Here is a 16,464-nt window from a genome sequence, read left to right on the forward strand (position 1 = left end):
CTGTATGGCTTCTTGGATACAAGTATTATATGTTCAATATGATTATTCGATATAGACTTGTCTAACACATTGTTTGCTTATTTGAATTATGGCAATGTTGGATGTTATGTCTGTAAATACGATTCTCCCTTTTGTACTCCACCATGGGCAGATGGGCAGCCCCGTATGTGGAATTTGCAGCTTGCGTTCCATTTCCAGTGTCACGTTTCCTGCTCAGATGAAACACAAAATAAACCATATTTTAACCAATCGTGTCTATGTCTCAGCGCAAGCCCTCTGATGATGCTGTAGTGGCAAAACATGTTAGGGGTGTGCTGTTTCTGCTGGGCATGGCTGCTTTTAACACCATGGACATAAGACCATCTGCACTGCAATTATTGACAGATTGTTCCGTTTTCAATTTTTATGTTGCTTTGGATCTGCATAATGTTGTGTCTTGTCTGTTTTGCTGCCAACTCTTGGGATAACTAGCTAGTATTTATATGGCCATATACCTGCAATTGTCATCCTGATTACATTACATTTTTTGTGTTGCTGTCCCTTTGCATGTGGTCTATCATTGCTGTTCCTTTGAACATATTCAGCTATACATACAGAGCTTTGTATTAAACTGGAAGTCTAAGGATATTCTATTCATCTGTGTTGCTATTACTTGTTCTTGCTTGGCTATATGCTACAGTTTACTTGCTACCTTAACAATGCATTTTTTCTACAGATGTTGGTTTGCCTGATTCACAAACTATATTTACATGTGTCAATTTTCTAGAGCTACATGCTACAGTTTGCTACTATCTGAACACTCTGATCCTATGGGAGTTTGTCTACCTGCATTACTTCTGCATGCAACAACTCTTCAGTTTGGCATACTTGAGCTTGCTTATTATTACCATTTCAACATCTTGGCTTCACAGGAGTGCACTGTTTGGTACTATATTTACATCTACACGATAAATCACTTCAGAGCTGTCGGCGGTAAGATGGAACCAATTATATCTATACCTACTGTGTGTTTGTTACCAACTAAATATATTTTTGTATAACTGCCCACTTTTGGATGACTGTGGTTGGCCACTGTTTATCCAACAGCATATATGTTTACAATGGATTATTTGTCAAGCCTTATAATTAGTTACATTGTGAATGTCTATGTCTGCTATATACAGTATATATATTTTGCAATGTGGGTTCATCAGCTTTTACTGTACTTGATAGGCAATATATGTACATTAATTACTCAGAGGGTTATTCACAAAGCTAGGATCAGCCATAGCTTGAGCTATGGCTGATCCTTCGGCCAGCTGACATCTTGGCGGAGCCGCCCTTGACATCATAGCCAGCTCCGCCCAGTTTATGTTCATTGGCTGGGACCTGATGTTGGATCGGTTGAGTCGAACTCCTTCTGCACTTCTGGTCAGCCGAACACGCTGAGTATGTTTGGCTGAACCAAAGCCAGCCGAAGCAAGCTGGTGTATGGCTTATTTTAGCCGTTGTATAGGTGAAATCAGCTGTACAAGCCTGAAGTGAATAGCCGACCAGCGTTCGGCTCACTGCCCTTCGGGCCGGTTGTTCACTCTGCTGCCTTCGGCAGCTTTGTGAATTACCCCCTAAGTGTTGCATATATTTTAGGAGGGTCTCATGTGGCTTTATATTATTATTATCTATTATTGGTATTTATATAGCACCGACAATTTTTTATGCAGCGCTTTACACAGTGCACATTCACATCAGTCCCTGCACACAAGGAGCTTACAATCTAAGGTGACATTTTCTGTATATTAGTGGCAGTAATATATTAACCAATTAGCATGAGTAGAAGGCTGGGCATGCCAATAGATATCAACATGTGTTTTTTTAGATTGTTATACAATTTGTTTTAAAAGGAATAAAATGTAGATTTTATTCTAAAAAAAAAAATTGTGGATAATTCTAGCTGGAACATTTAAGACCCTGCTTCTGTCCACTATTATCTCTATTCTCAGACATTTTTATATCTCTAGCTCTGTGTTTTAAACCAAAGATTTTCTTTACAAGCAGGTAAACAGTAGTAAAGGAAACAATTTAGGTGTTAAAGAGGGAAGTAGTATAGCATGGATCAAGTACTCACGCTTGCCTGTGGAGAGGCTTCGGTTATATCCAACAGGGCTCAAATATTCAAAGATGAAAACAGTCACAGCAACCACGGTAAGACACATGACAAACATCATGACCCAGACAGCAGGGCTGTACGGCTCTGGAAAAGAAGATGAGACTCCTGAGTGCTTGCACAGACAAATATACATGCAGGAAATATTGCAAATCCTCAAGAAGCATTTTTCACCTGGTTTACAGTACCTTGCAGTGTGTACTACATACTCACCTCTGCTTGCTACCATTTAATGTAGTCCCATATCACAGTTTTCTTTCAAATAATAATGTTTTTTTTACTGATTTTGTCCTTTTGTTTTAGAAAATTTTAATCATTTTCTTAGACAAAGCGTTGACACATTTTTTGAGCCCTGGGTCCTTGAAATTATTTTTCCCTAGCACATTGTCACCCCTTTGTGGGTTTTCTTCATGTTCCAGTGCTGTTTCAGTTCCCACTTCCTCCAACAGCTCAAAAATTGCCCTGGCATGTTAACTCACCTCTTTCCAAACTAGACATGCAACACTAAGGGGTCTATTCACGAAGCAGCCGAAGGATCTAGCCGTAGCTTCGGCCAATCCTTCGGCTAGCTTCGGCCCCAGGACCCCTTTGGTTCAGTAGAACCGAAGGGCTGCTGTATGGGCTATTCACAATAGCCCGTATAGCTCCCGAACTTAGCAGAGCGGCTCAGTCGAGCCGAAGGCATATGCCTCAGCTCGGCTGAGCCACGCTGAAAGCCGAAACTTGCCGAGTGGCCGGCCATTGGCCAGCCGACAGCCTGCTTCTGACAGCTGGGTGGAGCCAGCCGTGATCTTATGGCTCCGTGTCAGATTAAAGAAAAAAGAAGAAAAATCAGTATTTCTCTCCTGGGCGGCCGGGAGCGGGAGACTTCCAGAGCGCCCGGGAGAGTTTTTTTTTTTTTTTTTGACGGCAGCAGAACCGCCGGCCAATAGAAAACTATTGGGCGGAGCTAGCTGTCATTGCTAGCGCCACATAATCATTTTCTATGTTTTTAAAACTTTTTAAACTATTTTTCTGCTCAGCGGCATTCGGCTATTCACTCACTGCTGTTCGGCATCTATAAGAATAGAACAGCAGCCAGTAGCCTGCCAGAGGTTTGGCTTAGCCGATCCAGATGTTGGATCGGCTGAGTCGAACTCCTCCTGCACTTAGAAGCCACGTGAAGCCACGCGATGTACGGCTGAAATCAGACATAACATCCTGAAGTGAATAGCCGAAAGCGCTCGGCTCACTTCACTTCAGGTCGGTCTTTCACTCGGCTGCCTACGGCAGCTTAGTGAATACACCCCAAAGGGTGTTAGATTGTAAGCTCCTTTGCAGCAGACAATGGTGTTGACATTTCTGCATATTCTGTAAAGCACTTTGTAATTTCTGAGTGTTTTTAAAACAAAGGGAGCAAATAAACAAACCCATAAATAACACATGCCCAGTCTAGAATTTTTATTTCAGTAGTAGGGAGGGGTGAAAAGTTTGTATAAAGTTGGTTTGCTGTGGGCTGCCAAAATAGTAGCATGCAAGGTGTGCTGCCCAAATAAAGAAGTACTATATTTCCAGATTTGGTAAGTCCAGGGCATGATGGATCTTTGTTGCAGAAAAAAATAATAATTCTGATATTACCAGAAATGTTCTCATAAATGCAAAGTGTTTTTGAGTCATAAAGCGAATATGTTTCTCTCCAAGTATTTTGTGATCACTGTCCGTTAAAATGTGTCACCAGGGGGGGCGCATGCGTGCGGTGATCCGGAGCGGACATGTTTTAGAGAAGCTCCATGTCCCTCCGACATAACGGGGGGAACCCGCGCCGCTCACCCCGGCCACATCGTGGCAATAACTGCAGCATCAGACGGGGGAAGGAACGGGTGACACAGCCATGTCCTCCGCGGGCCCGAAATCCAAGCCAAGAGGGAGATTAGCAGGTGAGAGGCAGACCCGCACCCCAGCCAAGATGGCGCCGCAGCCTACACAAGCCCGGCAGCCACAGCAAGCCTCCCCCTCTTGCTCTAACAGAGATGGCACAGACAGCAGGGCCAGCTCTCCCTCCCCCACTAGGGCTGACACATCGCAGAAAGACCTGTTAAAAAGGATTGACAGAATGCTTCAGAAAGCTCTGCAGCAAACGTCCAAGCAGATCACTGACAAGCTAACTAAAGAAATCCGTGATCTGGGCCACAGAACCGCAGACCTGGAATCCAGAATGGACGTCACAGTGGTAACTCTAGAGACCCATGACAGGGAGCTGGATGCTATGAGGGAAGACAATGCCATTCTCCTATCCAAGATGGAAGATCTAGAGAATAGGTCACGCCGCTCCAACATCAGGATAAGGGGGATACCAGAATCCATACTAGATCTCCCTGCATTCACCACGGCACTGCTCCAAGAATTGGCTCCGTCCATACCACATGAAAGATTAGAGTTTCAAAGGATCCATATAGCCCTCACACACCACAAACCAGAGGGGCCGCCACGTGACATCATCGCGAAATTCCTATATTTTCGCTCCAAGGAAACCATACTTCAGGAAGCCCGCGCCAAACAACCCCTCGTGTTCCAAGGGCATGAATATCAAATCTTTGCGGATCTTGCCCCATCCACCATAGCGAAACGGAGGGAAATGAAACCGGCGCTACGCACCCTTCAACAACACAAGATCCTGTACAGATGGGGATTCCCTTTTAAGCTGTTGTTCTCCTACCAAGGCAGACAACATCAAGCTTCTTCACTGTCGGAGCTCGAGGCCATACTTGAGGAACTGCACCTTAACACTGATTCACCAGGTCATCGTTCTGCACCCTCCACTTTGGATCGAATCCCACAGATGAAAAAGTCGTCCTTCTCCCAAAAGAGATCCTCTGGGAGGTCGTCACCACCCCGTCCAACAACTAGATCAGTCACAAGACACTCGGACTCGGTCGGCTGAGGGTAACTATGGGTCCATAGAAATTGCCCATTCCTAATATGTGTGGGATCACACATAATTGTTTATTTTCTGTTGATTTTATACGATGTAGAGACTATAATGGTCACCCGACCTCATCCCTCAGATACATGTATAATAACCGTTAATGCCTTTAAAGCCTTTGATACCAAGTGATTATGACCAGTCTACAAGGTTTACCTGTATGCAAAACTAATCATTACTGTGTGATAGTTAGGAGACAGTTATTAAGAATTAGAACTGTGAATCTGTTGTTGATAGTTCTCTCATTTCGTTCTGTAGCTCAAAGGCTAGAGCTATTGTACCGACAATGTGATTGTGACCGTTATAATTTTTTTCCAGTTATTGCACTTATATAACCTATCGCGGGTTCCCCTGCGATGCGGGAGGTAGACCTCCTGTGCCTCCCCCCAATTTTTTCTTCACTCATCCAGACATTTTGGCCTGGACGCGAGGATGGTTTTTCTGCCCAGGGACATGCTCCGCTTCATCTTGAGTGGAGGGCCGCCTCTCCCTGGTCAGAACTTGCAGTACTTAATGATGCACCCTCATTCTAAAAACTCTTTCTTTTTCTGCCTATTCTTTCCCTCTTCTCCCTGTTCCTTGAGCGCTCCTTTAGTCCTTCCCCAACGGCCTAATAAACTAAGATACTCCTTCAGTAACCACACATGTCGGTCTTGCAATGCTTAACCCTTAATGTAAAGGGGTTCAACTCTCCTAACAAGCGCAACATGGCGTTCCGGCAATTCCACTCCAGACACGTGGACATAATCTGTCTGCAGGAGACCCATTTTTCACAATCCTCTTGCCTGAAATATTTCCACCACCATTACCCACAAATCCACATGGCCAAAACACAGAGGGGTGCTGATCGGCTTTGGGCACTCGGCGCAGTTTGTATGTCAGAAGGAAATTCCAGATCCTTCCGGAAGATATCTTATCCTGATAGGTACATTACGTGATGTGGAAGCCACTATTGTCACGTACTATGCACCCAATTCTAATCAGCTCCCTTTCTTTAGACATTTACTTTCTGTGATTGCAACACACCAAAAGGGAACTCTCCTTCTAGGTGGCGACTCTAACTTAACAATATACCCGAGTATGTACCGATCCAACACAGTGATATTGCCTTCAGACACATCTAGACCCTTCCGTCGTTTGCTATTCCAACATGCACTAGTGGACTGTTGGCGTGAACTTAACCCGACCTCTAGAGAATACACATTTTACTCGAACCCACATGACTCATCCTCTCGGATTGATCATTTCTTCAGCTCACATGCCACGTTACCGTCAGTTACTGAAGCCATCACCCACCCTTTCTCATGGACAGACCATCAGGGAGTTATAATCTATATGTCCTCCTTTTGGTCTGATTCAGTCGACTGCACATGGTCCCTGAACGACTCTTTGCTAACTGACGATAATGTGCACTCCACTATACAAACAGCTCTCACAGAATACATACATATTAATAACACTCCAGATAGCTCCCCAATGACCCTATGGGAAGCACACAAGACAGTCCTTAGGGGTGAATGCATTCGGATTGCATCCGCTCTTAAAAAGAAAAGGCAAGCATGTCTAAAAAAACTAGAAGACATATACTTGTCTCGTGCCCTCACGTACAATGCCCACCCTTCTTCACACAACAAACGATTGTTAGATACAGCTAGGCGAGACCTAAATCTACTCTTCGCCAATATTGCGGATAAGAGCCTACGTAGGACCCAACACAAATTCTATAGCCAAGGCAATAAACAAGACTCTTTGCTAGCACGTAGACTCAGGAAAATAGACCTTCACCAAAAACCATTGCGTCTGCAATTGTCAGATGGGACCTTATCCAGCAATCCACGCAAGATAGTTCAGGAATTTGCGCAACACCTATCTACACTATATCAAGACCAGGAACCTCTAAATACAGACTTAATGTCCAAAACATTAGCTAACTTGGCACTCCCAACCCTCTCAGAAATCCAACGAGATTCACTAGACAGGCCAATATCAAAAGAAGAAGTGCAAACCGCCATAAAATCTCTCAAGCCCAACAAAAGGCCTGGTCCAGATGGTTTTACGGCAGCCTATTATAGAAAATTTAATGAGCAATTGACCCCTATGCTTACTGATGCACTTAATACCCTGCGGACAGGTGGTACTTTCCGGCAAGAATCCCTAACGGCTACAGTATGCATGATCCCTAAACCGAATTCAGATAACACTACCTGGTCGAACTACAGACCAATTTCGCTATTGAATATTGATATAAAACTCCTAGCTAAAATACTGGCAACCAGACTGAATGGACTAATCGGGGACCTTATTCATAAGGACCAAGTAGGCTTCATGCCACGCCGCCAAGCTGGAGATAATGTTCGCAGAACTTGCCTCCTAATAGATATAGCCAGAAAACGCAATATTCCATCGCTCCTTCTATCTCTAGACATGCATAAAGCGTTTGATTCCTTGTCATGGTCCTACCTCTTCGATATGCTGAGCCGTTGGGGATTTGGTAAGGACTTTTGCACCTGGATTTCGAAACTCTATTCACACCCACTAGCGTCAGTAAAATATGCAGGTTATAAATCAACGGCCTTCCCGATACTTAGCGGTACACGGCAGGGTTGCCCCTTATCCCCTCTTCTATTTGCTTTGGCCATCGAACCCTTGGCCGCATTAATAAGAACGCACCCTGACATCACTGGTATATCAGTAGCTGGGCAACATCCACATTCGTCTCTCACTAACCTAATGCGGCTCTTGGATACATTTAAAGAACTTTCGGGCTTAACGGTTAATCCAGCGAAATCCAAAATATTAAATATATCCCTACCTTCACACCTAATACCACCGCTTGAAAAGAAGTTCCCCTTTCAGTTGGAACCTACTGCAATCTCCTACCAATGAATTCACCTCACCCCTTCCCTCCTCTCCCTATACGCGGCTAATTACCCACCATTAATTACCAAACTCACCAATCTATTGAAAATATGGGCCACATACCCCCTTTCCTGGTTGGGGAAAATCGCTGCAATCAAAATGACCCTATTGCCTAAGCTACTGTACCCCTTCAGATTCTTGCCAGTTTTTGTTCAGTCCCATGTCTTGAGGGTGCTCCAACACAAGATCTTCAAATTCATATGGGCTAATAAGAAACCTCGCCTCCCCAAATCAGTGATGTACCACACCAGACCAGATGGAGGTCTGGGGGTCCCAAATCTTCAAAAATATTTCCAAGCTGCACAAATAGCCACTATAGCCAAATATCATGACAAGAGTGAACCGCCGTTATGGGTCTCTCTGGAAGCGATAGATTGTGACCCCATAGCCATAGACAACCTCCCATGGCTAAGACCAAGTGCCAGAGCCTCCCTCACTAATCCTATCACCCGACGCTCCCTCAAGATATGGGACTAAGTCAAATATTCCAGCAGACTCATCTCCCCACATCTCCCACTGTTGTCTATACTTCGGAATCCCATGTTCCCTCCGAGCCTCGAATATCCCTCATCATTTAGAAACTGGACCAATAACAAAGTAACGACCCTACATGACCTTATAGGTGTAAATCAGGTCACTCCGTATTCAGACCTACAATCTAAATATAACTTCCCAAGAGGACCTGGATAAAATAGGGGAGTGGGCAACTTTATGGCAGATGAGGTTTAATGTTGATAAAATTGTCCGTGGCCAAACATACCATAGCCAGGGCTTGGCTGTCAAACTCCTTAAACATATCGGAAGTCAAAAACAAAGTCCACTGGACGTTCTATAATGAAAAACTTTCTGCACGCCAAAATGATTGTATGCCTAAATTTGAGAAAATTTGGGACCCATGGATCACTCATTTTCTCCCTCCGTCATTTGACCGACAGCTCATGACTCTTTAACACTAGCTCTCCCCAAAACGCTGTCATCGATCCTTGATCCACATATGATGGGCTTTTGGTAGCGCTCCTCCCTCCCTCCCCCTCCCTTGGTTTTCCTTTCTCCCGCTGTCTCTCCCTCTTCTCTCACTTTTTCTAAACATACCTAGAGATCCTAGGGATCTCTTGGTTTACTTAGGTTCTTTTGACGTCCACCTAAAGATGCCATATGTGAATTTTTGTACACTTACCCACTAGTTCCTTTGGTGGCCGTCTCAAGACTGTCAGCTCAGTTTTATGCAACAAATTCACTGTTTGCGCATAAGTTATTAATGTATGTATGTTTGAACATTCATGTTTGATGTTACGTTCCTTCTGGAAAATTGTTAAAAACCAATAAAATACTTTGAAAAGTAAAAAAAAAAAAATGTGTCACCATTTATTATTAAGGTTGTTATATATTTTTACAAACTTTCATTTTTATGTTTTTTTTTTATACATTTCCACATTTGAGGTATCAGTTATCAACGTGTGCTACCTGAAAGAGTTGAACTATAATTAGTTTTACTTTTACTAATTAGCCTACTATTTACTATGAAATCGTATTTTGCCAGGAAACATTTTTCACTTTGAATTTGAGTGCCACTTTTGCCCGGTCTTATGCAGTATTTTTAATAATAATTATATTATGCGTTATTTTTATGTTGCATTATTTTTACTCTTAAAACATTGAAAAGGAAACCTGTGTTAATCTGATAGTTAGCATAATCCAGCAGTTGAATCCAGTTGTCCACTTTGCCATATCAAAAAACAATAATATATTATCCCACTCAGGAAACCACAAAACCAGATCCAGCCAAGTGGAAAATTTCAACAGCACACATCTATCAAATACTGGAATGTCATTCACTAGATGGTGCTGACCCACAATTTAATAAAAAGGTCAAATAGAGTTTTTTGAATAGATCTGTCTTTCTACAAGCTGTTGGCCTTTGAGGCATAATGTTTGAGCACACTCCCAAGAGGAAAACCATACAAGTTGACTTCCACTTCCACAGATGAGAAGCAGCTGTTTGCAGCATTGCTTCTCTGGATTAAAAATGCTATCTGGCTTTTCCTTGTATTCAGTGGCATCTGGTGAACTAGTGTTTCTCAACCTCCCAAAGCCAAGAGCATCTTAGGGCTAAACATTTTTACTGACTGCTGCATGATATAGCCCCCACATTTGTAATATTCAGCAATATCACATCAAAAAGAATATTGTGTTTAATGAGGTGTCATACCCATAGCACAAATGTTAGTAAAAACTATTTTGTTATAAGGTAGAAATAACAGTAACATTCACATACACATTAAAAATAAGATATAGGGGTTGATTTACTAACCTTATTAACACACCACGAACATGTATACACCTCTGTAGTGTGTTCCCTCCCAGCATGATCTATGGGTGGAATCTAAACACCTTTGTAGTGTGTACACACCCAGCAGGTGTGTTGTGCAAAGCCTTGCATGAATTGCAAGGTGATGTTGTGTAAATTAGCTCTATGTTGTGTTGCTTGCGTTGATGAATCCAGGAATGTAAATGCATGAGCTAACCATTTTTGTCTATGACTGTGAAGCAGCATTATATATGCATAATGTGCATGATTTTTACATATATGGCATTAGTGGAAATATGCTTTTAGAGACTTTTTGGTTGATAAATACGTTTTGCTGTGTGAAAATCACACGCACCTGGTGCGTGCGTGTGTTTAGGTTAGTAAATCACCCCCATAGTCTCTCCCATATACTGTCCTTGTTGCACAGCCATATTACATACATGTACCCATTCTGAAACCAAGTATAAATCCTTGATTCATCTTTGCAACTCCTTATGATCTACCAATAGGGTCTTGACAGTGGCGAACAAGGGTTTCTAATATCAAAGGGAGAGCCAGGTAATAATCTCTGATTAGAGGGAGGGCATTTATTACCCGGTTCTCCCTTTGATATTAGAAACCCTTGTTCGCCCCTAACACAAGGTGTTGTGTAAGTAGCAGTGTGTGACTGCATGTTGGCGTCACATGTTTAAATAATCATTGATAACATTTTAAAATTAGAAGACAAATCAATGTTTGGATAATGTAATCTTTATGTATATATGTTAGATTAGTTACCCATGGTCCCCAGAGGAAGTGCAATAGCGAAATGCATCAGCGGGACAAAGACAGCAATAAAAACTCAAGAAAGGTCTAAAAAAAGTTTGCCTTTAAATGTACTTTAAATGCTTCATGCCAACTCCTATTAAGCTGTAGCTATTTACCATAGAAATTAATAGGGATTGCTCTCACCTACCTTTGCATGTAGGAGCACTTATCTATGCTGAAAAAGAGGTTCTATCACATTTGGAAGCTGAATGGGATAAAGATAACCACAACTACAGGGATTTATAACATACAGCTATTTGCTAAAGAAATTAAGAATGTTCACACAACAAAGTATTTGATGATTCACCTAATTATCCAATCATGAGTACCTTTAACAAGTAAACATTCATTCATTCATACTGCATTTTTAAAATTGCATAGAAGTTTTGCAGAGTTGTTTCCCATTTGAATGTATTTTATGACATTATCAAATATAATTGCCCCACATCTATATCTGTACATAAACATATGTACTGTATAATGTCATCTTGATGAATACAATTCTTTGTTGAACAACACAATGCAGTTTAGGAGTCCAATTGTTAGGCAACAATCAAAGGTCCACTGAATATGCTACGCTACCTTTGAATGTGAAGCCAATTACATCTGAATCACGTTGGATTTTCTGCAGATGTTCATGACAGATCTTACGTTTTTATACTAAGACAGAAATTGTTTATGGACTCATCAGTACAGATGAAACAATATATTTTCTCGTATGTATGTTTATGTGGGTCTTGCAAGATTTATAGAGCTGAGACAGGACAAAATCTAAAAGCAAGTCAGATTCAATGTTTTTTTCCGCTTGGTGTCATTTTTTACATTAGGGTTTAATCTGATTGGTTGCTTGGAAATGTTGAGACAGTACATCTCAAAGACCGTTTAATAAATAGGGTTTTAATGAGGCCTTGGAAGTAGCTAATTCAATTGAATGGCAATATTTCAGTTTTTGGTTGATTGCTATAGTTAATTGTTATTAATAGTTGATTGTTATAGTTTATAGTTATAGTTATGATAGAGTTAAACCATCTAACAGTCTCTTGTATCTTCTGGGGGCTCTGAAATATCTGTGCTTGAGTTCCAGACTCTCCATACCCACTATGACTATGATTAATGGGTCCCATTTTTTTTTCATATTATGGCAAACTTATATTATGTATTTGTTTTAACCACTTAGTTTATTATGGTATACTACTCTCTTCGAAGAGAGATCCACATTGTTTAATTTTACTTTGCTACACAATATCCACATATATCACGCACTGATACGTTGTTGAAAGAGAAGACCAACACATTCTATATATTCAAATTTTTTATTTCACATATTTATTTATTCATTCATTTAACTTTTCACAACACTGTTTTTTTGGTAACCACACCGTGAGGCTTATAGCGCTACACCATTGATTAATTAACCTTTGAGGCTTAAGAGCCTGAGTCTTAGCGGCTTGTAGCTAGTCTGGTTTTTCTTCTTTTTCACTTATTTTTTCTTCGATAGCGCAGAGCATTTGTTTTATCATTGTTAAAGTATTGGTGTAATGCTCTTATTTGCGTTATGTTATTGTAAATAAACGGTAAGTGCCACAACTGTGCCAACGTAGAGAAAGCAGAGATGTCACATTATTGCTGTGCATTAACATGTGTTCAACCTCCTAAATAACATTAAAGTGTATGTAAACCCTTACAACTACATATTCTTATTTGCTGCCGTTTTTGTCTGCTAAATATATGGTTGAAATAATTTTGTTATATGTATTGGATGAGTGCAAAAAAAAAACAACCTGTTAATCCTATCAGAAATCCAAAGTTGTTCTGTGTCCTATTCACTCTGTCTGTGTTATCTCCAGGTACTGTGTTTTCAATCCACAAAAGGAAATTAGAAGTGCATTTCTGACATACCGACAGGTATTATTCTGCACTTGCATGATCTTTGTAGAGATAAAACATGGGAAAATGTACATATATTGCAGAGATGTACTGCATGTTCTCGTTTTGTTTTTTTGCTGCCCTGATATACACCAATAGTAACATAAAGTAAATATAAAACAAAACCAATGGAATCTGTATAATGGATATACAGTGAAAACCTTATGATATTAATTAGCTGCTTCACTTTGAATTTCAATGCAGTGCGTTGGTGTAAACTAACACAATAGGAAAGAAGGAAAATTGCTTTGTCTATGTATTGAAACTGCTTTGGGCAATGCTGCCCAACACAGCCCAACGGGGCTAGTGTGAACGAGCCCTATACGTGCAGTTTAGCTTAGGGATTTATCTACAAGTGATTTCCAGTTTGCTGTGCTGCGATACAAGACATTCCTTTTCCATTAAAGTGCCTTTTCTTCAGCATCCCTAGGATACCAAGCAAGTTGAAGTGGCATTTTGAAAAGTTTGGATCAGCCCTGTACTGAAACCTTAAAAACAGTAATGGTTTAATAATCCTCCTGACACACAATCACTGTTTATAATTTTAGCGCTATTTGTACTGATCTACTATAGTTACACATAATTAGTGATCTTCAGGTCCAAACAGCTACAATAGCAATGTCCAAGGAACATTTACCTAGAGTAAAGTCCCAGGTGTGGTGGATGGTCAGAATGATGGGTGCCTTAACCTTACAAATATTTAAGGTTAAGGATATTTTATCTTAGGGATATTTTAAAATAGAAAATACTTAATTGCTTATGCAATATTGGAAGGAGGGTGAGGTCTGGATCAGGATGTCCTCAAAGTACACTGGATCTAAAATAATAGACTAAACTATAATATCTTCCAGATCTTTCTCTACAGTCTCTCATGCCTACTTTTCAAAGTCACAGACTGTGCTGACTGGACTCTTCAGAAGGGAGGCTCTTTGGCAGTTGAGATTCTTACAGTATCTCAATCTTTAACTTCCTGTGCAGGTAAACATATGAAGATTTATGTGTATACCTTCCAACTCAACCAGTCTTACTATGTAGGGAAAGTTGCATCTAGTTTCCTCTAAACCAGACTTTCTCAACCAAGGGTGCCTTCTGGCTTCTTCAGGGGTGCCTTGAAATTTTTGTTCAGCGTCATGCTTTTTCATGATGCAGTTAGGCTTCTGATGTTAAGGGGGCTCCTGATTGGATGGAGGGATGACTATGAAATGGAAGAGGATTCTGATGTAAAAGGGGGCTCCTGATGTTACTGGGGGGGTTCCAATGTGAAGTGGGCTCTAGAGTGAAGGGAGGGCTTCTAATGTTAAAACGGGGTTCCTGATTTGAAGGGGGTTCCTAATGTAAAGGGGGGTTTCTGACGTGAAAAGAGGCATTACGTTTTAGACTACAGTGCCTCGATATTTTGCTTAATTCATAAGAGCACTGTGATTCAATAGTTGAGAAACACTGCTCTAGGCCTTTTGTTTTTTTCTTAAGCAGGCCACATCCATGGGGGTATCTTGCAGGAGGGGGGGGGATCCCTGCTAGGGCCAAGGCCTGGGAGGGATTCACATCTTAATCTGATGATACACTGCTGAGCTTTTCAAAATAACTTTCGTACAAAAGAACTTTCCTTTAAACTTTCTAATAGTTGATGGGCTCAAATCGATGATCCATTTTGACCGTAGTGACCGTAATAGAGCACAATGTAATATTTTTCTCGAATTATCGAAATTCTAACCATGAATGTAATTTTCATTTGGGAAACTCCATTTATTCCACTCATTCATGAAGTGTCTGATGGCATTATCAGGCGGTAAAGAAAGATCTTTTGTACGAGCTTTGGTTTGAAAATCCAATAGTGCATGGCCAGTTTTAGGCGGGCATCCTCACAGGGCAAAAACCCAGGATAGAAAAGACAGAACAGGAAGTGTCTCAGATATTTAACAAGTCTACCCAAATGCACCAGCAGATTTCCCAGGCCTATTGATTGGCCAGCATATCAAACACCCATTATACTGAATGATACCTCTCTAGAACACACTGCTGAATCAAGCTCAAACAATATGTGGCAGAGAAAAAAAAAACTCTGTTTAGAGACTCACCGCTGCTGAGGTACAGTTAGGCTGACTACAGCTCATTTCTGTATACACAATTTTTTAAAAAAACTAAACATTTGCTGGCAATGTGTGACAATGGGTTTGATTTAGTAAAGGAATTTGAGGGGATCTTAAAATAAGTGGACATTGACAGACTGCGCATAAACCTCAAGAATAAGCCAATGCTACATCTGTGGACGGACAGTGTTCAGGTGAAAAGAAATGAATACCAAGTCCTTACTTGTGCTTCTGTGCAGTTCGCTCTGTTGGAAACATTTCTTATGTGTGATGTTTTTTGGGACTTTCATCTTTACTATTTTTGTTGACTGAAAAAGAATGTTTAGCCACTTTCCAGTCTGACTTCATTGGTGAGAAATGCTGCAGAACGTATGTATAACAACTCTGGGATCTATTCACAAAGCTGCCGAGGGCAGCCGAGTGAATGACCGAGTCAGCCGAGTGAATGACCGATCAGAAGTGAAGTGCGCCGAACACTGTTCGGCTATTCACTTCAGGCTGGTACGGCTGATTTCAGCCGTACATCGGCTTGCATGTTCGGCTGACCCGAAGTGCAGAAGGAGTTTGACTCAGCCGATCCAACATCTGGATCGGCTGAGCCGAACCTCCGGCAGGCTTCACACTGCTGTTCGGGCTATTCTGAAAGACCCCGAACAGCAGTGAGAGAATAGCCGAACGCCGCCGAGCGGCATTTGGCTCGGCTGTTCTGCTCGGTCCCTCAGAGGCACCGAGAAGAACAGAAAAAGAGTGAAAAAAGTAGAAAAAAGTTAATAGAAAACGATTGTGCAGAGCTAGCAGTGACAGCTAGCTCCGCCCAATAGTTTCCTATTGTCCGGCGGCTCTGCTGCTGTAAAAAAATTTTAAAAAAATTTAAAAAATATCCCGGGCGCTCTGGGAGCCCCCCCCCTCCCGGCCGCCAAGAAGCGAAACCCCACTGTGTCTTTTTTTTTTCTTTATTCTGACAAAAAAAAAGACGAATTCCCATTCAAAAGCATTGGGAGTTTACAATTGGCTATTTCAATTTGCAATAGCCAATAGTAAACTAGCATTGTACCCGCCCTCTGCTGATGGAACTGTCTTTGCAAGACAAGCAGGGCTGGATTCCCGGCAAGGCAACCGAGTTCGGGCGGAGCTTGCTCATGGCGGCGATCGGCAGCAGCTTTCACTAGCTCCTGCAATACGGGCCAGGCATCTGCTATATCTGCCTATCTACTTCATTCTTGCTGAGTGATATGGGTCCCACATCTAAGAAAAAACCTCAGGGCTCCAAGCAAACACCCGCTCGACAAGCTAAGTCGGACATGAAAAC

General features: G+C 41.6%; 1 protein-coding gene across 1 annotated transcript in view; it reads right to left on the bottom strand.

Annotated features, from left to right (window-relative positions):
- GRIN2D (glutamate ionotropic receptor NMDA type subunit 2D) overlaps positions 1-16,464 on the bottom strand; it is a 334,622-nt gene that overhangs the window by 115,559 nt on the left and 202,599 nt on the right. The window contains exon 7 of the mRNA XM_018552951.1: positions 2,105-2,230. Within this exon, the coding sequence (XP_018408453.1) occupies positions 2,105-2,230 (126 nt within the window). The remainder of the gene's footprint in view (positions 1-2,104; positions 2,231-16,464) is intronic.

The sequence above is a fragment of the Nanorana parkeri genome, unplaced genomic scaffold, assembly GCF_000935625.1.
Source record: "Nanorana parkeri isolate BGI_ZX_2015 unplaced genomic scaffold, ASM93562v1 scaffold103, whole genome shotgun sequence".
In the NCBI taxonomy this organism is placed as follows: domain Eukaryota; kingdom Metazoa; phylum Chordata; class Amphibia; order Anura; family Dicroglossidae; genus Nanorana; species Nanorana parkeri.